This window comes from Centroberyx gerrardi, chromosome 11 (assembly GCF_048128805.1).
Source record: "Centroberyx gerrardi isolate f3 chromosome 11, fCenGer3.hap1.cur.20231027, whole genome shotgun sequence".
NCBI lineage: Eukaryota > Metazoa > Chordata > Actinopteri > Beryciformes > Berycidae > Centroberyx > Centroberyx gerrardi.
In genome coordinates this window covers 11,858,194-11,884,155 of record NC_136007.1, presented here as the reverse complement: position 1 = coordinate 11,884,155, position 25,962 = coordinate 11,858,194, and the positions used below count along the sequence as shown (strand labels likewise).

The 25,962-nt window shown below is 43.0% G+C and overlaps 1 protein-coding gene across 1 annotated transcript; it reads left to right on the top strand.

The window, feature by feature from the left end:
* Window positions 1-4,388: 4,388 nt before the first annotated feature.
* On the top strand, window positions 4,389-14,982 carry LOC144541776 (uncharacterized). Its single transcript, XM_078286724.1, has 16 exons — window positions 4,389-4,486; window positions 7,366-7,638; window positions 8,156-8,302; window positions 8,428-8,454; window positions 8,850-9,047; window positions 10,945-11,010; window positions 11,668-11,723; window positions 11,851-12,040; window positions 12,085-12,402; window positions 12,659-12,739; window positions 12,877-12,924; window positions 13,023-13,099; window positions 13,190-13,234; window positions 13,411-13,485; window positions 13,802-13,984; window positions 14,569-14,982. The coding sequence occupies exons 1-16, from the start codon at window positions 4,411-4,413 to the stop codon at window positions 14,980-14,982; spliced, it is 2,274 nt and encodes a 757-aa protein (XP_078142850.1). The 5' UTR covers window positions 4,389-4,410.
* Window positions 14,983-25,962: the final 10,980 nt, after the last annotated feature.

Sequence of the window (25,962 nt, the reverse complement as noted above, 5' to 3'; positions counted from 1 at the left end):
ATTATTTTATTTATTTCCTGGTTACTCTGTGCATTTATTAATCAATATGTCAGTATTGGGATTCCATAGTTTTGATATATCCTCTGTGGCAGCTGAGTTACCAATCCTCATTTAAACAAGTCAGACAGTCTGGATGACGATGCAGCACCAGGGCCGGGGCTACATGCTGGAACAGATTAGAGGGAACAATTAAAAAAAATTACAATAGTACTCTGTTCCTGAGGCGGATAATTCCCTGTTGGATCCATTGTTCACCTGACCACATCCAATTGTGCAATGTTAGATAAATGGTTTCCACGGCGACCTTTGTTTTGACTGTTGCACCTGTCTGACAGGGGTGATGGGAGGGAGGGAGGGAGGGAGGGAGGGGGTTGCTGTTGGACTGGGAGGTGTAATGCTTTGGCACGGGCCGGCAGTGAAAGTCGATCCTGCCCAGACCTCCAGCCTGACATACACCAGCACTTGGCCCATTTTATCAAGTCAAACAAGTGCAAGTCTGAGTGTGCATGTCTGTCTGTTTTTCTGTCTGTCTGAGTGTTGTCTGTCTCACTCCTTTTTTTCTCTCTCTCTCTCTCCCTCTTTTCCCTCTGTATCTTTCTCTCTCTCTCTCTCTCTCTCTCTCCCTCCATCACCCAGAGGGGTAAATTAACAGTCTGGAGGGGGTGAGCAGTCCTCCACTCCTCCAGTTCACACACACCCATATATAGGCAGCAGACGTTAGGTAAACGCTAGGTAGACGTTAGGTAAACTCAAAACAGGCACTACTCAGTCGGCTACTTTACTCATAACACCGATACGCTTCTCTGAGCTGGCAAAGTTGTGGGTACATGGCACGGGGGAAGTGAATGGCAGGTGGATGTGTGTGTGTGTGTAGTGCTGAATGTGAAAGTGTATGTGAATCAGACTATTTACACACATAATAAGCACAATGTTGGCCATGTTCATTTAAAGAAAAAATTCACCCTAAAACACTTGATCTCTGTTAAAAAGCTGCTGCTGGCGATGGTCCTTGCATTTCTGGGCCAATTTTGTTGTTTGGTGGTGTATTTTTCTGATGTGCATGAATAATTGGCCAAACGTAGACAACGTGACATCACAAAGAGATATTTCCAGCACAGCTACAATGGAGTTTAATAGCAGAAACATTTTCAACCATCTAAACATCAACAGTAAATACCAGGATTTGGTGTCAGTTCGTCAGAATCAAAGAGCGAGCGCTTCTTTCTAAACTTGTAATCTGCAATCATACAGGGAGAAATCCATCATAGAAGAAGTAGAGACAGTAGCTTCAATAGACCAGAATGCATTGCAGTCACAAGACTGTTTTGAGTAGGGAGCGTGACTCTTGCTTTCTCTTGACTGGAAATACTCTCCCTTGCTCTTACCATGCTATCACTATTGCTATTGCTCACGTAAAACCCACAGCTGGATGCAACAATTTTAGGCATGTTCTCTGGGGGTTGTCGAAAGGCATTTTGGGAAATGTAGGAAGTCACTAACTGAAGTAGAAGTAGGTGAGGCTGGTCGAGGGAAAGTGGGTACAACAAAAAAGTAAATTACAACACTTTATCACAAAATAATTCCTGTAACGCAGTCATATTGTTGATATATAACAGATACAAAGATATTTTTTCCTTTAACATTTCTGTGTATGTGTGTGTTTGTGGTGATGAATGTGGGAGTGTATGCGAAACGTAATCTATTTACACACGCATGCACAATGCTGGCCATGTTAATTTCATATTTCCCTATGCGTGTACGTGTGCAAGTGTGTGTGTGTGTGTGTGTCATTATGTGAGCCACGAAGGACATATCCGTACAGGAAACCTGCACTCACAGTGAGTAAACAGGTCAGATTTTCTTGCTATACAAATTAGCTCTCCTGCATCATCCTGGTTTCTCTGACTACTGTCTGTGCATTTCTGTCCCTTGCAAAAAGACAGTTCACTTCCCTTATATTACATTTTCTTAACTGAGACAGTTATAACAGCTGGGAGACAGAGTGAAGAAGACACTGATGAGGTTCAGCAGCGTTACATATGGTCCCATGTAACCATTACACCAACTCTGGATGCAGGGAATTTGAGTTATTAATGGAAATGTCTGGGATAAAAATAAAAAATGGAGTATCATATGCAGCAGTTAGATACAGCCTATCAGAGCATCTTTGATTGTTCATATTATGATCAATCCTAAACTTACATCATTGAGATTTCCAGACTTTCTCTAGTGCCTGACAAGTCGTTGCAGTGTTGTTGTTGCACTTTTTGTGCTGTTTAGTCTCTACGTCTTGCACCTTACTGCATGTCTGCATTCATTACCCTGTCTCTAAAAAATGCATATGGCTCTAAGCGTATAGTTTTCATTTTTCCTTTTTTTTCCTTGTTCTTATTACTTCAGTATTATTTCACTACATAACTATGTAGTTCCATCAAAGCTGAACACAAAGCATACCAGGTTTGAAAATGGAGCAATAAAACTACACTTTAGGACCAATTATGGGTGCTCAGGTAGCATTGCCTCTCTCCCTCTCTCTCTCACACACACACATACACAGGCATATGCATTCACAGTCAGAGTGCAGGCACACACTCAGACATAAATATACAATACACTCCTTTTCTAATAAAATCATTTTAGACAGAACTCAGAGCCAACAATGTCTGGATGATCACATCTCAAAAACTTTTGCCACATTCCAGACTAGTCAAGCAAAGAGCTCTGCCACTGTTTCAATCAGTCACATAAACTGTTGACCAAACAGGATTTTATACAAGAAGTCCATAGCCGAGGCAGCAGTCACTGAGCATGGCTGAAGCTCAGATTCATCAGGTTTACCGGCCACAGCTCGCCTGTGAATCCTGTTTGGCTTAGGCAGGTGGCCATGAGCCATGGTCATGGGTCATGGGGCTACAACTGCAGGTGAACATGATTTACAAAATAGTTTGATTTACCAAAGATTTGATATACTGCACTCCTGTCTTCCTCCCAGAAGTCAGGAAAATTCCTTGTCTGATGATGTCCATTCATCAACTGCAAAGCTCCATGCCTGTGCCAGAGGATGAGCACATCGCTTTCTATAATTGGATTCAAAGCAAATCTCTCTCTCTTCCTCCATCTCTCTGTGTTTAGGTGCAATTAGCTTGTTTGCCTCATCTGTTTCCAGGCTTATTATCTCCAGACACAGAAAATGTTTCAGCGATGCAGCCAGACACAGACCCTCTGGAACTGGGGCAAAACCAGCCAGCCCAAACAAGGAGAAAAAAACACAATCAAATCAACACCAAAAACACTGTAACAAAAAACATTGTTTCCAGGTATTCCCCCCTTTATGGGGGCTGAAAATGAAAGGAACTTTTTCACTTTTTTCTCCCCCTCCTTGTTATTTCTTGCACTCCTGTCTCTCTCTCACTTGCTTGTGAGTTTTTTCTTACCTCCCATACATATGTATGAAGATGCTATGATCTGACAGTCCCACAGTAAAGGTCAGTATTCACTTCTACCTGGTTGATGTATGTCATATTCTTTAATTAGGCCAGTCTATGAATAACAGGTTTACATTTCATGACTTCATGTTCTCTTCAGCGAAGAGCTCGGATGTGTGGACGCCTGCCAAACACCCTCTGTACACACAAAGACATAGAGACACACAAACACACATACACACACATTTCAGAAAATAGACTACACCTATAATGTTGGTGTCTTTGTATGTTATCCAGCCACTTTTTAAGTTATATGTTGCAAACAGACACAATCTCCTTAATATTTATCAAGTCATCATTCTGAATGTATTTTACAATATCATGCTAAGGGCGCAGCTACATGGATTTCTGTAGGATATGCCAGGCTTTACCTAAGTTGTATGTTGCAAACAGATGCCAAAATCTCCTTAATATTCATGTCTGCCTTATCAGGCCAGTACATTTACCACTTTCCCTTGACTTTAAACATGACGTTGTTTTGGAATCCATGAGAATTTCTGGCACGGTCCCATTTCTTTTTCTTTTTGAGGTTGCGGGGGGGGGGAGAGGGAGGGACCCCCAACTTCTACAATTCTCTCCCACTCTCTCTCTGCCCCCCCTCCATCTCTCTCTTTGTTTTTTGGCAGTAGTGAATCAAATAAATGTAGCCCAAACAGTCATTGGGGGGTTAGAACAACCCATTTTGTCTAATGAAGTGATCCAGTGAATCTAGTGTGTTCTCTCTCTCTCTCTCTTTCTCTCTCTCTCTCCTGTGTGTCTTAGCCAATTACATAGTGTCCTGTCTTGCATCCTGTCCCTTTTTTTTCTTTTCTGTCTCACTCTTTTTATTTTCCCTCCTTCTTGCTCAAGGCCTGGTTGAGTCCTGATAGGCTTGCTGGGGATAAAACCTGGGGCTTGGTGGAGGAGAGGGACATTTGGGAGCGAGATGGCGAGAGGGACGGTGGCCACGTACCTGCATGGAGTCGTCCTGCTGGCTCTGTGGAAGCCCTCACTACAAGGAGGTGGGTCCCCTTCTCTGCATTTACACCACAGCTCAGCAGCACAGCACCTGTGGCTCAGGTGGGACATGAGGTTTATGTAGTAGTGCTGACTGGACAGGGATTTCAGATGGATGTATCAACTCAGGTTCTGTTTTCTTTATTAATAGTTTTGTGATTTTTGTGATTTGTGAGATGTTGGGAGCTTCAGCCACCACGATGATGATGATGATGATGATGAACAGGTTGCTCAAAGATTGTAGGGCAAATTGGCTGCTGCAGATGTGGTAATTATGTTATTGATGATGATGATCAACATTAAATTAAAATCTTTTCTTAAAACAAATGAAGAAATCTGGGTAATGTGTCTTGTCTTCAATGTGGTTTTACTTGTTTCAAGAACTTTCTTGAAAGAAGTGACATTTTTGCAGCTCTTAAACTGTTCATCATCATCAGCATCATCTCTGCAGCCAATTTTTAGCTAGAATTCACATCTCTGAACAGGTTAGCAGCATGTGTGAATGGGTTTGATCCTGCATCCTCCCTGCTGAAAGCACTGGAGCAAAGGTCAGCCTCATCCGCAGCTCTGTCTCAGCCTAGCAGTCAGACTGTGGAGGATGCAGTGCTGAGCTTGTGTTTGACATGTATTGCCTCTCTTGTATCAAAAAGCTTTCAAAAGTGCTGTTCTCAGTGTGGAGTATTTGTTTTTTTTCTTAGCAATAAACATGGCTTGACATCTTTGTTGACATTTTTGTTGAATGAATATTCTCAAATTCTGTTGCTGTGCGTTGTTAGGAAGCACAAAAATCTTTTTAGAGCTTTGAGAAGTAGCTATGTAGTATTCTTGCTAAAGTTTTAGTTCCATGTCCAGCTGAGCTTTCAATGTAATTTATAATGTAAAAATTGTAAGCACTTCTTATATTGTAAAAAGAAACAGAGACTGAAGGAGGATAGCGCTTGAACAAACCATAATATTTGTAATGCCTGACCTAGTCCCAGTACGCCCACAGAGAGCAAGCCAGGTGTATTTTTCATTTCAGCTCTTCCTCCTCTTGTCAGAGCAGAACACTGTTCCAAGCTGTTGTGTAATTTGGATCTGTCCAAGATCAGGTGGAGTTGATCCACACACAGCAGGGAGAAGAGTGTCATATCACTGGTTGTTTGGTGTCTGTGTTTTGGTTTCACTGCAGTGTACTGGAGGAGTAACTGTACTAATGCCTCTATACTTTGCACAGTCAACTTGATTTCTAAATAAATTGACAAAAATCATGTATCCAAAATATCAACAGCAATACTGAAACTGTTGGAAACAGCACAGTGTGTGCAATGAAGATGATTAAGTTTTAAACATAGAATCAAAGAGTTCAACTATGTTCTATGAACATTCAGAATGCCTGTGCTGACATCATAGAATCATTTATTGCTTCCAGCCAATGGGTGTGAAAGTACCTGCTGGCATCATAGTAGTATAATCAAATGGAACACTAGACATTTTACAGGTTCAGTGATAAATATCTTGGTATATAACTGTCTATTGTACCATACTGAATTAAAATTGTGGCTTGAAATTGAGTCTTCATATAATGCCCAGTTTTTCCAATTTTCATTTCTTTTTACATGGAGATTAAAAACTGTCATTCACCTTCAACATAAACTGAATGTATGGTTGTATCTACAAGACATTAATAGATGTCAATTACGGTATGATAGCATGAGCAGAGTAATAAAATTAGACTAACATTACTAATCCTATAATAAAATGAGATATTGAAGAACTTTCCAAACAGAGGACCCTGGACAATGTCTAAATGTCAAAGTAACATTCATTTTGATTTCACTTCCATGCCCATACTGTTTTGCTTCATGTTCTTATGTAACACAATCCTGGTGATATAAGTATGACGCTCTAGGAGAATACATTCTTCCCATGTTTCATTACAGTGAAGATTCAGTCCCAAACCACAAAAACCCTCAGGAGCAGAGGTTTCTGTCTTACAGAACCCAGACAGAGATGAATGACTAACAGTTTAGTTATTTACCGCTCATTGCAAATATGCTGTATATGGCATTACTCTGAGATCAGAAAACTCCCATTCTTTAGGAATCCCCGCAGACTTCTACTTTTCACATCTGGGCTATGGCATCTTAAAAGCCTTTCCTTTTATAGTTGTTCACTCTCCGCGTCTCTATTTTTGGCTATCGTGATTTGTGAAACAGAACATAGGTGCAGAAAAGTGTGAGAATTATGACCAAAGATGCATGGCTTTTGGATGAAGGAATATTTCTTATCAGTTACAGAGAAACTGAAGACTGAGAGAGCAGGGTTGATAATCGCTCTCTCTCATACACACACACACACGCATACTCTCTCTCTCTCTCCCTCCTTCTCTCTCTCTCTCTGCTAAAATGACATCAAATAGTTTATTATTTCAGTATCCCACCTACTTATTTGGTATATGTAATTTCTGCTGTTTATACAAATGAAAGTGGGTTTTATAAGGAGCTGGAAATGAGACATCTATGCTTCATTAGTCCTGACAGATGACTCATAGCGCTCTGAATATTCTGTCATCTGTTGAAGAGTCCAGAACAATGAAAACACTACTAGCCTGTTGTTTATTTACAGATCCTGTACACACTGCAGGAGCAATGGGAGATTATAGAAATCTTACCTCTATTTTCTCTTATGTTTTGCAGTACAAATGATCCATGTTCATACCAAAGATAGCGGTTCCTGCCCATCATGGAAAAGAAAACAGCAAACAGTTTCATTAATAATACCCGTTTTACAAACGTCATAGTTGTTGAGCAGAGCTACAGTCAGAACATTCAGTTTATAACTTGAAACAATCACATATGTTATGGTGATTTTGTGCTGAACTGGCTGTGTTGCTGTGTTTCAGGTGTATACATACCTGCCGGTGCAGCAGGTGGAGCTGGACCTGGACTAGGTGCCGGTGCAGGTCCTGGAACCGGATTCGGACCGGGCGGAACTGGAACAGGATTCGGCCCTGTTGGAGCCGGGACCGGATTCGGGCCGGGAGGTGCAGGAACAGGGTTTGGGCCAGGAGTCGGAGCTGGAACCGGGTTTCGGCCCGGTGGAGGAGCCGCAGCTGGAACAGGACCAGGGGGAGCTGGCACTGGGCTAGGTGGCTTTGGACCAGGAGCTGGTGGAGGTGGATACTGTTTGTCTATTCAGAACAAGACACTATTTACTCATTTAAAGTTAGATAAATGGGTGTAAACAGGTTTACAGAGGACAGCACGCTGAATTACATCACTTCAAGTCACACACAGGCATCAGTATTGCTTTCAGATGCATATGTGCTTATGAAAACTGATATTTAAACATTTAAGATTGTGTCATCACTCACAGAATAGCCAAACCTCCATTCTTCAATATATTTTGTTTAAATGACATCAGCTACTGGAGGAGTTCCAAGTTACAAGCCAGGCAAAACAGAAGGTTTTTTTTTATGTCTTACAGATGATTAATTCCTCATGTTGTTTTCTACCACAAGAATCAACTCTTGCTATAAATATGTGTGTGATGTATTGTTGCTTTCATCTGCCTGTGCCCATGTTTGGCCTGAGTTCATCTACATGAGTATTGTGTGTGTGTGTGTGTGTGTGTGTGTGTGTGTGTGTGTGTGTGTTTCCTACTCAAATCCTCCTCACCATTGTATTCCACAGGTGGCTATGGTGGTCAAGTACCGGGAGGAGTTGGACCAGGTGGAGTTGGACCTGGAGGAGTTGGACCAGGAGGAGTTGGTTTCAGGCCCGGCACCTACGGCCCAGGCAGTGGTGGACTAGGAGCTGGACCTGGAGGCGTTGGGGCTGGTAAGAGGAAGAGGGCTGGTTGACATTTTGATTAGGATATTTTTTAATCCACCATCTGTACAAAGTCCAGTCAAGTTGACGTGTTGATTGCTAATGTTAGTTGTTACTGCTGCTTTTCCCTGCAGGAGCTGGTGTGAAACCGCCTAAAACAGGTAAGACACTCAGGATGGACCGGTGCCTGTAAGCATGAATCTTCTGAGAATTGGAGTACTGATCCAAGATTGTGTCTGGTCACAAGTCTATGTAAACTTTATAAGAAAACCAGTCTCCGATTAGGACCAACATTCCATAAGTGTCTGACAACTTATCAGAAACCATTTTGCTCCTTAAATTATGAGTTTTCATGGTCAAATGAGGTGAGCAGTGATCCTAAATGAGAAACTTCTTTAGATATACAGTCCCAAATACTTTATGCATGCAATCTGTCCAATCATTTAAGAAGTAGTGTAAAAGCAACAACATAGGTCATCATAATGGTTTTAGTCATTAAGTGTTTTATAGCTTTGCAAAGTAAACCATATTTTTCTTGGTGTTGTTCTGTGTCTAGGAGCTGGCTATGGTGGTCATGGTGGAGGACCTGGAGGGCTGGGAGTCGGACTGGGAGCTGGAGGAGTAGGAGGAGGACTGGGACAGGGCGGAGTCAGGCCAGGTGGTTTTGGACCAGGTGGTATCGGTCCTGGAGGCTATGGAACCGGACAGGCGGGAGTCGGTCCTGGTGGTTTTGGACCAGGCTACACTGGTCCAGGTGGCCAAGGCACAGGCAGGGAGTTTTTCTTTTCTTTTTCTGGCTCATAAGCGTAATTCATGATGAATATTTGACTGCAATCCAAGAGATTTCACAGACCGCTAATCAGAGACTAAGTAACAAAGCTCCATCTTTCTTGTTCACAGGAGCTGGGGGAAAACCTGGAAAGTTTGGTAAGAGAGCCAAATATTTGAAATACAAGATAAATGCATACACAGATATCAGCCATAATGAACACAGATACTTGTTGAGCACATACTTGTTCCCCCACAGTACAACAGGAGAGCCATGTCTAAATTTCTGGACAACAAAGATCACCCAGAGTGGGATTAATTAAGTCCTACTCCTACTCCTACTACTACTACTACTACTACTTACTGGGTCACTCATGTGCAGGGTGAGAAATGAACCGCGCCACCAGCTGGTAGATTTTGGTGTCTGGTTACGTTTTTCTCGTCAAAGAGGCATTTCGACTGGTAAACAACCATCATATGGAAGTGCTACTGTATTCTAAATGAATTCTAAACTACTTTATTCTAAATGCTCATGAGTAGATGATTGGCTGCTGTAAGCCACAGTTGACAGCGGGCCTCATCACTTCACCCTCACAATGAGTGGAAGTTCCCTGCACTGCACTCGGATCAGTGGTCCACCCCTGTACTGTAAATATTGTTCCTCTGGCAAGTCAATGCAGCAGGATAAGGATTGCATGCATTTACCATTATTTCATTTCCTCTTTACTTCAAGGCTATAAGCTATTGTTGAGGGGCCACACACACACACACACACACACACATGCACACACAATCTTGCACTCACAAAGCGATAAAGGCTAATGCATTAGGCATGGCAGGTCCCTGATAAAGAACGGAAGTCATCACGTCAGTCAGAAAGACTGATTTGCTTTGGAATTTCAGACCTCTCTGTTTTTCATCCCCAAACCTGCAGCTTGCGTATGCAGGATGAGGAATGTTAGTGATATTATCCAAACGATTCTTAGAGGTTAAGCCTCGGCTTTGTGGAACCTTTTGAATTCCACCCATAATGCCGGTGGGTAGAAAATGGGTCAGTGTAAACACAGGAAACAGACTAACATGTCACACTTTCCAGTTTACCAAAGGTCTGGTCATCTCAGCCGAGCTTGTTATTAATCCATTCTACACAATAATGCCCACAAAGTCTGTGTTTGTGCTGCCCTGCTCCACCCTGAAGAATAAGACCCAGGCATCCTGCTTGTATCACCTGAACAAGCAAATGAAGGCATGCATTTACAAACACCATGCTGTAATTCAAAACAAAAAATACACAAAACCATTTAAATCCACACTGCATTAGACTACATTTCAGAGAAAAAAAAACATTTTAGATACAAAATAGATTTAATCAACCAAACTTTTTGCAATTTTCAAGAGCTAAAACTAAGACTGAACTATAAACATCTAACGTTTCAATATGAACCACTGGTGTGCTCCAGCTCTGCTTTTAACAGGGAGCTGGAGAATGAGAGTTAGGTTCATACCACAACAGTCTTTTATTAGAGAGAAACTGACACCTTGGTCTCACACCGGCTTCCTCAGTCATCTTCCTACACAGGATTCAGTTCTCTCTCCAGCCTTGTAAATGTTCACTGACCCGTCCATCGCCTTACCCTATAAGAGTTTCAAAAGGTTTTAAAGTCAAACATCCACACTTCAAACAAATGTGCAAAACCTTTCCGGAGAACAAGTTAATCCTTGTGAGGTTTCTCTCTGGCAGCAGTCATAGATGTATAACATTACTAAAGGGTGGAGTCGCACATGGACAGACTGAATTCATTAATGTATGATGTAGCATATTGTTCTCACCAGATCAAGGACAGGAAGTGCTAAATGCTGTTTCTCTCCTATCTGCTCATTAGGATATGGAGGCCTTGGGGCAGGGGGCCTGGGTGGAGGAGTGCTGGGAGCAGGGGGCCTCGGGGCTGGCAGAGGTCAAGGTGGCGGTGGGCTGGGAGCCGGCGGGCTCGGGGCTGCTGGACAAGGTGCTGGAGGCCAAGGAGCTGGAACAGGCTACAGACCTGGAGGTCGGTGGTTTTCATTTGTCAGTTCACATTACACCTAATTTTAAAAAGTAGAAATGCATAGGTCTATTCTTATATGATTGGAGTGAGTGAAACTAAAACAACTAAAAACACCAAAGTGCTGTGGTAGTACAGTGTTGTTGTAACTAAGAGAATCGCTGAAAAGATTTAATTTAATTTAATTTAATTCATTCATTGACTTAACCACTACAGTTAGAAAATTACTTACTGGTATGTGGATGGACTGTGCATCACTGTAGAGCTCTCTGCTGTATGAGCGCACACTGTATTTCCCTTATGCAGGACTGTTAGGCCTAAAGAGTGCATACTGTAGTTCTCTAAAGCACTGTGCATTGCAAAAAGCATTAGGAACGAACAATCGAACCAACCAACCAATGAACACACAGAACCCTGCTCTTACAGAGGTGCTCCCCCCGACCACCTAATAATATGGCCGTATATTCTACTTAACCTGAGTGGTCACTTACCTTGATTTTTTATTTCTGTGTCCAAAACAGTTTGCCCAATCTTAAATGCAGTTCTTGTCTACATGTCCCCCAGGTGGCTACGGAGGTTATGGAGGTGGTTATGGACCAGGTGGTGGGCAGTACCCAGGAGCTGGTGGAACAGGACCAAAACCTCCCAAATCAGGTATTTCACGTTAATTTCCTGTACATTACCCTCATAACATTTTAAGACTTCGTAATCACTGAAATATGATCGAGTTCTATTTTCCTACCTCAGGTGGGACTGGAACAGCACTTGGAGGAACAGGATATGGGCCAGGTGGTGCCGGAGTTGGGCCTGGTGGTGCTGGTGGACTTGTGCCTGGTGGTGCAGGTGGCGTTGGGCCAGGTGGTGCAGGAGTTCGCCCTGGTGGTGTTGGACCTGGAGGAGCAGGAGGAGTTGGGCCTGGTGGTGCAGGTGGAGTCTGGCCTGGTGGTGTTGGACCTGGAGGAGTTGGGCCTGGTGGTGCAGGTGGAGTCTGGCCTGGTGGTGTTGGACCTGGAGGAGTTGGGCCTGGTGGTGCAGGTGGAGTCTGGCCTGGTGGTGTTGGACCTGGAGGAGTTGGGCCTGGTGGTGCAGGTGGAGTTTGGCCTGGTGGTGTTGGACCTGGAGGAGCAGGAGGAATTGGACCTGGAGGAGTTGGCCCTGGTGGTGCAGGTGGAGTTGGGCCTGGTGGAGTTGGGCCTGGTGGTGTTGGACCTGGTGGTGTTGGACCTGGTGGTGCAGGAGGAATTGGGCCTGGTGGTGTGGGTGGCTTTGGTCCTGGAGGAGCTGCAGTGCCAGCAGGAGGTAGATGATGAGATCTACATCTGTACAGTATATACCATGACACGTAGAATACTTATTCCACATTAGATAATAGGTTTGCTCTGTAAACTTATCATAAATGCTCTGTACAGTTTACAGCTTAAATATTTCAAGTTATGTATCAAAAACAAAGCTTCAACAATTACCCAGTGGATAGAATACTGTCTTTTTTTTTTTTTTTTTTCAGCCCCATTTTAAAGTTATTTCTGCTAAAGTGACTTCATATATTCTGTTTCAGTTCCAGTGCTGCCACAGACTGGTGTTGCTGGAGGAGGACCAGGGGGGAAGAGCGCTGGTAAAGCATCAAAACAAGTGCCAGGTAAACTCCAAAAGAGGACAAGTCATCTGTTATTACAAGATAGATATACATCAGTTCATAGTATATCATGAACCAGAATGGTTGAATTTTCTGTGTAATTTTGTCATGGTCTCTATTTTTGTATTGTCTCATATAAGGTGTTGGGGTGCCTGGTCTCTATCAAGGTGGACTTGTACCTGGCCAAGGTATATCTGGAAACAAAAAGTGCACCTGTTCTGAGGTTTAATCAATATTTCCCTGTTTGCTTATTGAACTATTACTTCTCATCTCTTCCCCTGGTTAGGTTTTGGAGGCCGTGGTGTTCTCCCTGGAGTTGCCACAGGATCCGGACTTGGGCCTCAGACTGGTGAGCTGATGACTGTAAAATTTCAGCCTTGCAAATCCTTGTTTAATATCCACTGTACTTCATATACATCGCAGACAATTAAACTCTTGCGTTATTCCTCACAGGGGCTGGAGTGCTGGGCCAGGGTGGTGCTGGGACAGGAGCTGGTGGTAAGTGTCACTAATTTATGAACTGAAAAACTATGTCATATTAAAAGTTGATTTGTGAAATTATATCACTTCAACATTAATATGAACGCTTAATTCACCAAAAACAAATTCACCCCGCAGTCAGCAATGTAGCATTTCATATTAGGAGCATCTTGGATGTGTATCTCTCCCCTCAGCTGGTCGAGGAGGTTTTGGTGGACAGCAGTTACCTGGAGTTTTCCGTGGTTACCCTCTCATATCACCCAAATCAGGTACACAGCAACCAGCAATGCACTAAACCCTACAGCCATATGTAGAGCCAAATGCAGTCAATGATGAATAAAGGAAAAAAATCCAAACTGAAAATGATTATCAATTTTTTCCAGGGGCGGGAAAATCTAAGAACCCAGCCAAAGCTGCAGCTAAATACGGTAATGTCATCCTTATGTAGGACAATATGACACAGTTACATAATGAATTTAGGGTGTAGTGATGAAATCTGAAATGAAGCCTTACCATAGCAGCATCCAAATTACTCAATGATCTGTGGTGACACTTGTGAGCCGTCATGTTTGTTTTCTCTACCAGGTGGAGCTGGAGCTGGAGGAGGCGTACTCGGTCAAGGAGGCGTGGCTCCTGCAGGGGGTGGAGCTGGAGGACTTCCTGGAGGAGGGACACCTGGATTTGGAGGCGGAGTTGGAACAGGAGGCGGGGCTGGAGGTGTACCTGGATTTGGAGGCGGAGCAGGAGGCGTTCCTGGAGGAGGCGCAGGTGGCGTACCTGGTTTAGGTGAGTCTGGGGTAGAGCACCTTTTTCAGGAGCACAGGATGTGCATGTGCGAGTTGGAATAAGGAATAAATATAATTCAAACTTTTATGAACCTTATAAAAGACTCAACAATCTGTTTAATTTAATCATCCATCAAAACCAAGTGAAAATATTCCAGTTTCTTTAATGTAATGTAGTGCACCATCCTTGTAGTATTTTTTGGATGTACATGTTCCACTATCCCTCCACTACACCTCCCATTGGTCTCCCTCTGGTCACTTCTACCTCTTGTATTCTTGTATGCATACAATACTTGAAAAAATTAGTGAATATTTCATGAGTTGCATGGGGATGTTTCAGCGACTGTTACACCTGTTTACTTGGACTTTGCTTTGTGCCACAGGTTACGGTCCTGGCTCAGCCAAAGCACGCAAATATGGTGAGACATTTTTGAGAAATACCAAAGGCAACATGATGAATATGTAGTGTGTAACTTTAACAACTCTTGTCCATCATTAAATACTGAAACACATTTAAAATGCCTTCAATCTCTCCAGGTCAGCAAGGTGGTGCAGGCGCTGGTGTAGCGGGTGGGCTTGGAGGCGGAGGACCAGGAGGGGGAGCTGGAGTTGGCCTTGGCACGGGACGTGGGCCTGGCTCTGGGATCGGGACGGGTGTGGCAGGTGGAGGCTATGGTTTTGGTCCAGGTGGGGCTGGCACTGGGCCAGGTGGTTTTGGTTACGGACCTGGTGGTGCCGGAACTGGTCCTGGAGGAGCTGGTTATGGGCCAGGTGGTGCCGGAACTGGTCCTGGAGGAGCTGGCTACGGACCAGGTGGTGCCGGAACTGGTCCTGGAGGAGCTGGCTACGGACCTGGTGGTGCCGGAACTGGTCCTGGAGGAGCTGGCTACGGACCTGGTGGTGCCGGAACTGGTCCTGGAGGAGCTGGTTACGGGCCAGGTGGTGCTGGGATTGGACCGGGTGGAGCTGGAACTGGACTAGGAGGGGCAGGAACAGGACCTGGAGGTAATTAATTATTATTATTATAATTAATTTAAGGTTTTGGGAAATTTTAGATATAAATATACAGCTAAGTAATAGCTTAAGATACAGTAGAATTCGAAAGACTGTATTACTTTAGTAAAGACTTACATACATACGTATATATATATTAAAATATTATATATTATTACGTATATACAGTATATATCAAATAGATAAATTTACTTCTCTGTGATTTGTATTTCAGGGTATGATCCAAATGCCAAAGCCCGTAAATATGGTGAGTATAGTTATATCATTCAAGTAATAAAAGTATTAGTTTATGTTGAATGTAGTTGTGTTATTATTACTTCTATCTGCCAAAGGACATCAGAATAACAAGAAGAACTGCTATTCTCCTGATAGGTATGTTAAGTGGAGCTCTTGGAGTTGGGCCTGGTGGTACTGGTGCTGGCTATGGACCAGGTGGAGGAGTTGGGCCTGGTGGTGCTGGTACAGGCTATGGACCAGGTGGAGGAGTTGGGCCAGGGGGTGCTGGTACAGGCTATAGACCAGGTGGAGGAGTTGGGCCTGGTGGTGCTGGTACAGGCTACGGACCAGGTGGAGGAGTAGGACCAGGTGGTGCTGGGACAGGCTATGGACCAGGTGGAGGAGTTAGGCCTGGTGGTGCTGGTACAGGCTATGGACCAGGTGGAGGAGTTGGACCAGGTGGTGCTGGCACAGGCTATGGACCAGGTGGAGGAGTTGGACCTGGTGGTGCTGGTACAGGCTATGGACCAGGTGGAGGAGTTGGGCCTGGTGGTGCTGGTACAGGCTATGGACCAGGTGGTGTTGGTTATGGACCTGGAGGTAGGTTAAAACCCAGTATCTAAATCAGAAGGCATGTCTGGATTCAAAACAGATATATCTGAAGGCTAATAAAGCACTCTAAAAGTATCTTGGTGTCTTCTTTCTGCATTTTGCAGGTTATGCTGGCGCCAAAGCACGCAAATATGGTAAGAAAAAATATGTTATTTTAGTATCTTAGATACTTTCTAGTCACCACTTCATCATATATGCATAATTTTGAAAACATACATAAGGTGTTTCTATGAATCTGTGATTCCATGTAATTTGCAATCAACAGACCTTAAACATATAGAATTTGATCCATTTGATCCCCTCGTGAATAAAGAATATTGGATTATTACCTTCACCATGGAAGGTTTGTTTTCGCCCCTGTTAGTTTCTTTGTCTGTCTGTTTGTCAGCAGGATATCTCAAAAAATTATGAACGGATTTCCATGAGATTTGGTGGACAGACAGGCTTTGAGGCAAGGAACAATTGATTAGGTGGTGCTGATCTGGATCTGGGATTTCCGCCATTAGATGATTATCGTTTTTTTTTTGTTTGTTTTTCTTTACCACAACTATGAAATAGAGAGATAGACACTTGATTCCAAATCAGGAGGGTACACTTGCAGGGTCAGGAAATCAGTTTACTTTAAAATTTAAGAGACAGGAATGATGTCTTTGGTTGTAACAGCAAATTTGAGAATTGTTCAGCATTGATGGAGGTTTGCACACTCTGAGCGCCTTCTAGTAAGTTTATTGTTTTATTTCTAATAAAACGCTATTCTCAGGTCTGCCTGGAGGTGCTGGAGGCGCCCTGGGTGCAGGAGGACTGGGTGGTGGACCAGGAGGGGGAGCAGGTACTGGCCTTGGCCAGGGAACAGGAGTAGGAGGAGGGGTCCCAGGACGAGGTGTGGGACTTGCAACTGGAGGTGGACCTGGATCAGGACTGGGGACAGGTGGAATACCTGGATCTGGAGTTGTAACTGGAGGTGGACCTGGTGGTTTTGGACCAGGCAGTGCTTCAGGTATGAAGGGCAAAAGAACAAACTCCTAGTAGCTCATCCAAGTTGTATAAATCAAAATGAACCAAAAAATGAAAAACAAAAAAAAAAAAATATATATATATATATATATCAGCTGTGCTTGGTGAATAATTGACAAAACTTTAAAGCTGCACTTGGTGAGATTTTTATTAAAAAATGCACCTGTCTTATCAGTCTAAAATACAAACTGGGGCTACAACAGAGAAGAGTGTCCCATCCCCAGTAATTGAGATGCCATAGATTCGCCCTATTTGCTAAAATTAATTTCAGGTGTTGGGTATGGTCACTGATCTTCTCGGTGCATAAGAAGTGACAAATCGGAAATTAAGAGCGAAATACAAAAGTTTGTCCTGCACATCAGCAAATAAGTGCTCCATCTAGAGAAAGCTGGATTCACCAATGATGGTTGAATCTGCTGCAAAAATTTTTTTTCCCACCATCTCCACCCCCACCAGTCACTAAGGTGAATAAATTTAGGTGTGAGGAGTGTGCAGTTTATTGAATGATTTCTGAAAATTATTATTGAACCCACTTATTCATATGAGCTCCTTTAAAATGGTCTGCTTTGTGTGGTAAGTCTCTGGTGTTTCTCTCACAGGATATCCTGGTGGGGCCAAGTCTCTCAAATATGGTGCGTACTTTCATACAATTTATGCATTACCTTTTGAATTAAACATCTTATGATTAATCTTTATAACAAACATCAAATTTAGCACTGTACATGTTCTGCCAAAACATGAACACAAAACTTAATATCAACTTGATAGATTAGGGAAATGCAGTAATTTGATGTTTCAAAAGGGGCAGTTTAAAATCAAATTAAAATCAAGCACATCAAGTGTATCATATGAAGGCCACCTAAAATCCTTTAAAAACATAGCTATTTGTAAACAAAGGTCTTAAGATGACTCATAACTATTATTAATATCAGTTATACTAATATTTCAAGCCCTTTTCAAAAATAAAACTCACTCCTCACCTGTTTGCTCCCTCCCAGGCATTGCTGGTGGTGGTGGCGCCCCTGGATCTGGCCTGGATGGGAGATTCGGTGGCCCAGCAGCAGGTGGCTATGGCCCAGGGACAGGAGGAGCCTTAGGGACTGGAAGAACAGGATTTGGACCCGGTGCCGGCTACGGGCCTGGGGCTGGAGCTGGCTACGGGCCCGGGACAGGTTACGGCCCAGGGGGAGGCTACGGTACAGGTGTAGGACGTGGAGCAGGACCAGGGGCTGGATATGGACCTGGTTCAGGGGGTAATTCAACAGAATTCGGTTAAGATAAGTTCTGTCAAATTCAAACAAAATCCTAAATCCTTACCTAATTGCTGAACTAAATAATTTCTCTAATTCTTTCTAACAGGTTATGGAGCTGGATCAAAACCTGCCAAATACGGTATTAACAATGTTCCATTTTTTCACAACAACATGATGATGGATATATCATCCACATCACACTAAAGGCCAAATCATTCTGATCTGATCCTGGTGTAGGCCAAGGTGGAGCAGGTGCTGGTGGGGTGCTTGGAGGCGGAGCAGGACGAGGCGGTGAGTTTGAAGCTCTCGTGATGAGCTGTATGTGTGAGAGGATATTACAAAGATCAGCACTGCAGACTGTTAGCCTACTCCTTTTCTTCTACGTATCTTCCTGTTGCTCCAGCGCCAGAGACTGCAGCTAGGTGAGCCGTAGATTCCCCAAGACGTTAAACAATACAGTTTTAAAATATTTTCTTTTTCTCATAGTTGGCACTGGACCAGGTGGTTATGGCACGGGGCCAGGTAAGATAACACTTCCTTCAACAATACACTTTCCCTCTTGACGTGTTTATTTTGTATTTATGATACTGTTAGTAAAATAGTAGTTCAGACAATTCATTGTCTTGTTTAATTTCATAGGTGGTTATGGACCAGGTGGTTATGGGCCAGGAGGCTTTGGAACTGGCACTGGAGGTCCAGGTGGGTTTTCATCTTGAATAGCAGGTTTTGTCATCTGTAATTCGGAATTAAAGGGGCATTCATTATTTTATTACCTTTATTGTGGTACTGTAAATTGCTTAGGGCTATTGTGTTGTCTCTGTGTCTAAGTAATCAATGTTTGTCTTTGATTTGTTGTGATCCCTAGGCTATGGTACCGCGGCTGGATCTAAAGCTGCTAAGTATGGTAAGAAAGGGTATAGTTTGACATAATTGACATAATGAGAAACCTGTCTTTCATTGTTATGGTTCCATTTGAATTGATTTGAAGTGGGTGACAGAGTTGATGTGCCTGTTACAAAGTAATTGACTGCTCTTTTGATTCTGGCTCATGCCCTTGTTTTTAAACTGTAGGGCTACCAGGTGGAGCTGGAACTGGGACAGGAGCAGGGACCGGCACTGGAGGAGTGGGTACTGGAACTGGGACTGGGACTGGCACTGGTGTTGCAGGGACTGGCACTGGAACAGGGACATCAGCCGGTGGTAAGATTCTGTTTGGGTTAACACTGAGGAGAGGATTGAGTATAATTAATTGGATTTATTTTTTTTTTTGCCTTGTAATCACTGTTGAGATTGCAAAAAGTATTAAACTCATGGATTTGCAATGACCTATCAATAATAATAAAGGATAACTGCAGATAATGGGCGACATCCTAGATGTTATGTAGCCATTAATACCTCATCCTCACTCTTAATGTATCTTTCTATGCGCGTATGAACTTAACACTACCAGAACACTGTATAGCCAATTATAATCTGTGTAAAAAAAAGTATTGTTTCTTTGTTTTCGATTACTGAGTAAGGCATCAGATCAAGGCTTGTTAAATAATAACGTGGAGGGGAAAAATTATAATTATGGTGATGAGGAATGGGAGAATAAACTGAAGAGGAGAGGGAGAAGATGGGAGAAGACATGGTAGAGAAATTGGACAATCTCGAATTGTGATTTTGTCTAATTTCTGATGGAACAGGAGGAATTGGAGCTGCAGGCGGCACACCAGCTCCAGGATCAGTGGGCACAACAACAGGAGGAGGTAGGCTGCATGCAATGGGAAGGTTGGGTCAATGTTAAAAGATTGTGTTAGGACTAAGCATTTGTTGCTAAATTTAGTACTGCCATTTCCATTTTAGGCATTTAGCTGATGCTGATCTGATGCACAGCAAGTTGCACTGGTCCTTACAAAACATTGTCGCACATCACATCCATTACTACAACAATAAACCTCCTTCATGACTTAGTTTTCATATAAAACAGTCCTATAGTTAGTAATACTGGATTTCACTTCCAACACGTCTTTGTCTGCATCATCTTTCCCAATTTCCAGGTAGCGCTGGTGGTGCCGGAGCTGGAAAGGATGGAAAAGATGCTGATGGAACTGGAGGCCCAGGTGACTGTCCAAGTTAGAAGAAATAATGAGAATCCCAGTTTATATGAAACAATATGTCAAAGAAGTTTCTCCCTCCTCTTTTGTTGTGTTGTTGTGTTGTATGTGGCCCATACATACAACCAAAGCCCCTGTATTTGTTACAGCGTGTTTGCTATTCAGCGGGGCGGTGTTTTGTTTTGTTTTTGTCTAGAAAATGTATGTTTTTTTTGGTCACAGATCTGCAATACATTTCTAACAGGAGACTACTGTATTCAAGATTTGTTTTTTTGTTTCTAGTGTCCGTATCAAATCCCTGATTTTAGCTAAGCCATACTGTTTTCCCCTCTCAGTTCAGCTTTTTCACTATTTTACTCTTACTCCAGGTGAGGGAGGCGCTGCCAGTGTGATAGAAGGGTCTGGAAGTTCTGGAGGTGAAGGTGGGTGTAAACCCAGCAAGGCATGCTGGATTTTTAAAAATGGTCTTTTCTTATGTGTGTAAATACAGATCCACATACCCAAAGATCAAAAGATTACAGAAAGTGACCCACAGACAAGTCAAACACAAAAGAACAGAAAAGTATTTTTCGCCAGCTGGAAAATACAAAACTTACAGAGCATTCATTATTTTGTTTTTAATTTTCACTACACATGCAATGGTCTTGTGTTTGACTGGTGACGACTGAATAGTGTGAAAATTACAACATTATTATTCCAGGAAGTACTGGCATCACTGGTGGCCCAGTAGGAGCAGGTGATAGAGATGGCCTAAACGGGACAGGAATCCCCATCATTGGTGCAAAACCAGGTATTTCTTGTCAAATACTACTTGTTATTTGTGCTACACATTCAAAATAGATGCAGGCATTCATAGTAATTACTTCAAGACTGTATGTGAAGCAGTATCAGTTAAAATGTGTCGTCATGTTTTATGAAACTGTCCTGTCTCAACTCTCTATTCAGTCTTGTTGCTGTGTTTTGTGTCTCAGTTGTCAGCTGTGGAATTCGCTGTTGAATTCGCCCACATTCATGTTTTTTAATCTTATCTCTTCATATAAAACAGGACTCAGTGGGACTCCAGTTCCAGGTGAGGGTTCATTTCACAGTCATGGCTTTTGCCTGTATGTTCATTAATTTCTGCTTTACCATCATCATGACTTTATCCTCCATCCATGCACTGTCACTGGCTCTTGTCAGTGGTTCTGCTTCCTGTTACTGTACAGCAAAGCAGAGCTGAAGGTCCTACAATGTAATTCATAATCATTGACCTTGAATGTCTTTCTTGACAGGAGACTTTGCTATTGTCAGTAGTGGCACAGCCCCCGATGCTCCCAGTAAGCCTCACACATCACCCTGCACCCTTTCTTTTCACCTCTCCTTCACTTTTACCATCTCTGCCTCATCTCACTCTGCTCTCCCCCCCAAGCAGCTTGCTCAACTACGTCTCACTTATAAATGATTTGATTGTAGTTTATAGGGGTGTTTAAACATTGTTGAAGTAGTTAATGTTGCTGAAGTTAAAGGTATGAGGGCGCTTTAATTAAAGGTCTAAATTTATAACTCAGATGATTTATAACTCAGACAAAACTGGTTTGATTTTACCAAAACCTTCACCATAAGTCTGACTGACACATCCAGCTATCCTCACAAATTACCCCGATTGGCCTAATTGGCCTAAATGTTGTATCTCAGACACCACTGGTCCGATTTTGACAAACTTGGAGGGCTGACACATTTTGGCACAGTATTCTGGCATTTATAAACATTACACTGATTTTGGCCTGATGGGGGTGCTCTATTTATAGGTCAAAATGTCATACTTTGAAAGACCATAACTGCTACACCACCGCTCCGATTTTGATTAAACTTGGAGGGATGATGCATTTTGTTACTGATTGGCCTAAGGGGTACCTGCATCATTTGTGAGGGGCGACATGTTTACTTGTTTCCCGTTGTATTGGCATAACGAGACTGACACAATTTCCTTTTTGTATCCTCCAGGTTCCACAGGAGCAGCCCCTGGTAGGTTGGCCTGAATATCAAGCTACACAGCATACACTGATTAATGTTGTTTGTTATATATTTGATAACATGGCAGAAAACAGAGCTTACTCTGTATTAGGCCTATGGATTTTCTTACTGATGCGGATGCTTGCATGGAATTCCATAAATGTATACTTTAGATTTATACAAAAAATCTGCCTGATAAAATACAATGGCATCACGCTATCACAAATGCTTTTTATTAATCTGATCACGATATATTTCCACTGAAATGCTTTTGCAGCTGTCACTGGTTTACCTGTGCCAGAGAGTGAGTGTTTTTGTCACACTTCTTATCACAAACTGTCACAACACAGCATACTATATTGCATGGCTGGCTACAAAGATATCATTTTACCACCTGCACTTTACTGCATGATTTAAGTTTAGTGTTTTAAGTGCTACTGATTCAAAGTTGCCAAAGATAATCTGTATTTCTGTCATTACAGTTGGTGGTGGAGCTGTACAACCAAGTGGTGAGTGGACATCTAGACACTACTGAGTCAACTATAGATATTGTTTTCAGGCTTTTTCCTAACAAATTTTCTTGTCTTGTTTCAAACAGCTGGGACAGGTGTTGGTGAGTATTTACTTATGTACTCACATATTCCCTTGACATATGACATATGAAGCGTTAGTGAAGCCAGTATTTCCTGTAGTGTTAACTGGACTGACTTAGAAGCTGTCCTGGTATCTCTCTCATGGGTTTTCTCTGTCTCTGATCTTCAGGTGGTGCAGGACTACCCTCTGGAGGTGAGATATCCCACTGCTACATAACTGTTCAACTGGACACACGCAGTACAGTACACTGCTCTGCCTCTTCTCTTCTATCTATGATTCCTGCTTGTGCTTCTTGCTATTTTCAATAGTCTGTTTCATTTCAAAATCCTCTAATTTCCTGCACGGGCTACAAAAAACTAGCTTATCTTATCTTATCTAAGCACAGAGGCACAATTCAGTTACACTTCTCTAAACACTGAATTTTACTGCATTCGAGTGCAATCTAAATATTTTATTTTCTAAATTTCCAAAGAACTATTGTCAAACCTTTGGTTTCTCCATCAGGTTCTGTAGGCTCCTCAGGTCTTGAGATTGGTTTAGGCTTTGGGTCTGATTCTAGCACTGATGCTGGTAGTGGTATTGGGATTGGCTCCGGTGGGGTCACTGGCACTGGGGTTGGTCTCAGTATTGGTGTTGGCTCTGGTGGTAAAGATGTCGGTAAATGCAGTCCAGTTAAATTTTTGACTGGATCTTGTCATAAAAAGAACTACAGCAGGTCATGATATTGACTGGGCAGTGATCTTTACTTACTAAAGGCCCTGGGAGGAACCAAAAAGACGCTGGGTTTGCCTCGGCCTTGGTCTGCTTTTCACTGCTTTGTTCCTAAGGTCAGAAATAGACATTTTCAAAGAGCATATTTTACACATGTTGTCCGTTGAGAAGTCTGTCTGTCAACCAAAAGTCATCAATAATGATTTTAAAAAGAAAAAACATACCTATGCAATATACTGTTTATGACAGCTAGGTAGAGCAACAATTTATCTGGACAGGCCAAACTGCAAATACCAAAAACAACATAACCAAGCAATCATGATCTATTATGCAACGATCGCTGACATCTAATGCGAGTTAAACTGCTTTGTAACATTAACCAACCAAAGGAGCAAAAACATGGATGGATTCAACTCATCCAACTCATAAAGCTTTCATTCCCCCCCTACCAATGAACAGTGTGCATCTACACAAGTAATATCATATGTTGATATCATGTGCCAATGGACCAGGTGTCAGAATAGGTATTGGTACCGGTGCTGGCAGAACATCATGTAAAAATGGTGACAAGGACAAGCCACTCAGCTGCATAAGGCTAAATGTCAAGTCACATAAAACAATACATTGGACAGTTTGGGCACTTAATTCTGTTATCTCACTGGCGTTGCAGGTGCTGGTGGAGATCTCGCAGGTGGGACGCTACCTGGAGCCAAACCTCTCAAACCCCCAGGTGAACAAAAAAGCCAGACTATTATTCCATATTCAGGATCAATTAGTTATAGCACTTGGTGATATATTACCAATCACCAGCGATACAGTGGTAAATTAAAAGGTGGGTAAACTATGACCTCCAGTCAGTGATCATCATAAGCCAAACAGCCACCAATAGAAACAAAAATTAATTCTACTTTCATAACGGCATTAATTTCTGCTTTTTTTTATTTTAAAGGTCCCTATCCTCATAACTTCAGTTATGAGTCTGATACTACTTGTATTACAAGTACTATGTTGCATACTATGACATTATGTCATTAAGATTTATGTAAAAAGGTGAGGAAACTATACTGCAAATTTTTAAAAAAGTGGATAAGCAGAGTTTAAGTGGGTTTACTTTCCACTACATCCCTATCAGGCACAGTACTCACCAGACAACATTTGATAGCCAACTAGTGATACATAGGAGCTACTGTGCAGATGTGGATTTAGGATTTTAATGACTTGAGCTTAGTTTTAATTGTTTCTATGCTGAAATACAGTTGTGGTGTTCTTCTGGGCTCTGTCTGCAGGTGTCCCCAGAGGAGATACACCGGGTGAAGGAGATGGAGAGGGAGGTCCTGATGGAGACAGAGAAGGAAGAGGAGGCGCAGGTGGAAGACCGGGAGGAGTAGGAGGGGGTCCTGATGGTGCAGGAGGGCTTCCAGGTGGTGTAACAGGAGGTCCTGGTGGAGTGGGAAGAGGCGATGGAACTGCAACTGGAGCTAGAGTTGGACCAGGTGGTGCAGCTGGTGGAGTAGGAGGAACAACAAAACCACCCAAAGGTGACATTTTTGCCATCTGAATCTAAGAATCCTATCTTATCTATCTATCTTATCCAAGATTAAGGTCTAAGATATCTGTTTGTTTTTTTTTAAATGTAGCCTATGGACCTGATGGGACGGTAGCTGGAGGTGTAAGTGGTGGACCTGGTGGAGTAGGTGGAGTGCCAGGAGGAGTTGGAGGAGGCCCAGGAGGAGTTGGAGGAGGCCCAGGAGCAGTAGGAGTAGGTCCAGGAGCAGCAGGAGTAGGTCCAGGAGCAGCAGGAGTAGGTCCAGGAGCAGGAGGAGTAGGAGTAGGTCCAGCAGCAGTAGGAGTACGTCCAGGAGGAGTTGGAGGAGGTCCAGGAGGAGCAGGTCTGGTACCTGGGACTGGTGGCACAGGTGGAGTTGGAACAGGAATCCCTAAACCCGGCAAAAGTGAGCTACTGTGCTTTTTTTGACCCCAAACATATATGTGTTATCACAATCACACGATTTTCTTGTGATACATTTTGTACATTGTCAGGCTACGGCGCTGGTGGAGCTGGCGGAGTTTTACCAGGAGGAGGTATGTTGACCTGCTCCATCCTTGCCTGCCTAACTTTAAGCACACACATGACTGAAACATATCGAGTCACATATGCTTTGTTTTCTCAGGTATACGTTACCCGACTGGGGCTGGAGTAGGACAGGGAGCAGGAAAGCCAGGCAAAGGTACCTTAAACTGACTAGATGCACCTTTCGGTTAGGAAGACTTAATTTGGCTTCAGGGACGAGAGATCCTACATGCTACAGTCAATGTTTCTGTCTTTCTATCAGGATATGGGACTCTTGGAGCAGGAGGGGTTGGGCCTGGAGGTTATGGAGCTGGTCCCGGGGGCTATGGTACTGGTCCAGGGGGTTACGGTGCAGGACCAGGAGGCTACGGGGCTGGACCTGGTG

Bases quoted from the DNA above. Each gene is read 5' to 3' on its own strand.
- LOC144541776 (XM_078286724.1), top strand. From the start codon at position 4,411: ATGGCGAGAGGGACGGTGGCCACGTACCTGCATGGAGTCGTCCTGCTG. The intron at 7,639-8,155 runs GTGGATACTGTT...TGTATTCCACAG, and splicing joins TGGACCAGGAGCTGGTGGAG to GTGGCTATGGTGGTCAAGTA. The intron at 12,925-13,022 runs GTATATCTGGAA...TCCCCTGGTTAG, and splicing joins TGGACTTGTACCTGGCCAAG to GTTTTGGAGGCCGTGGTGTT.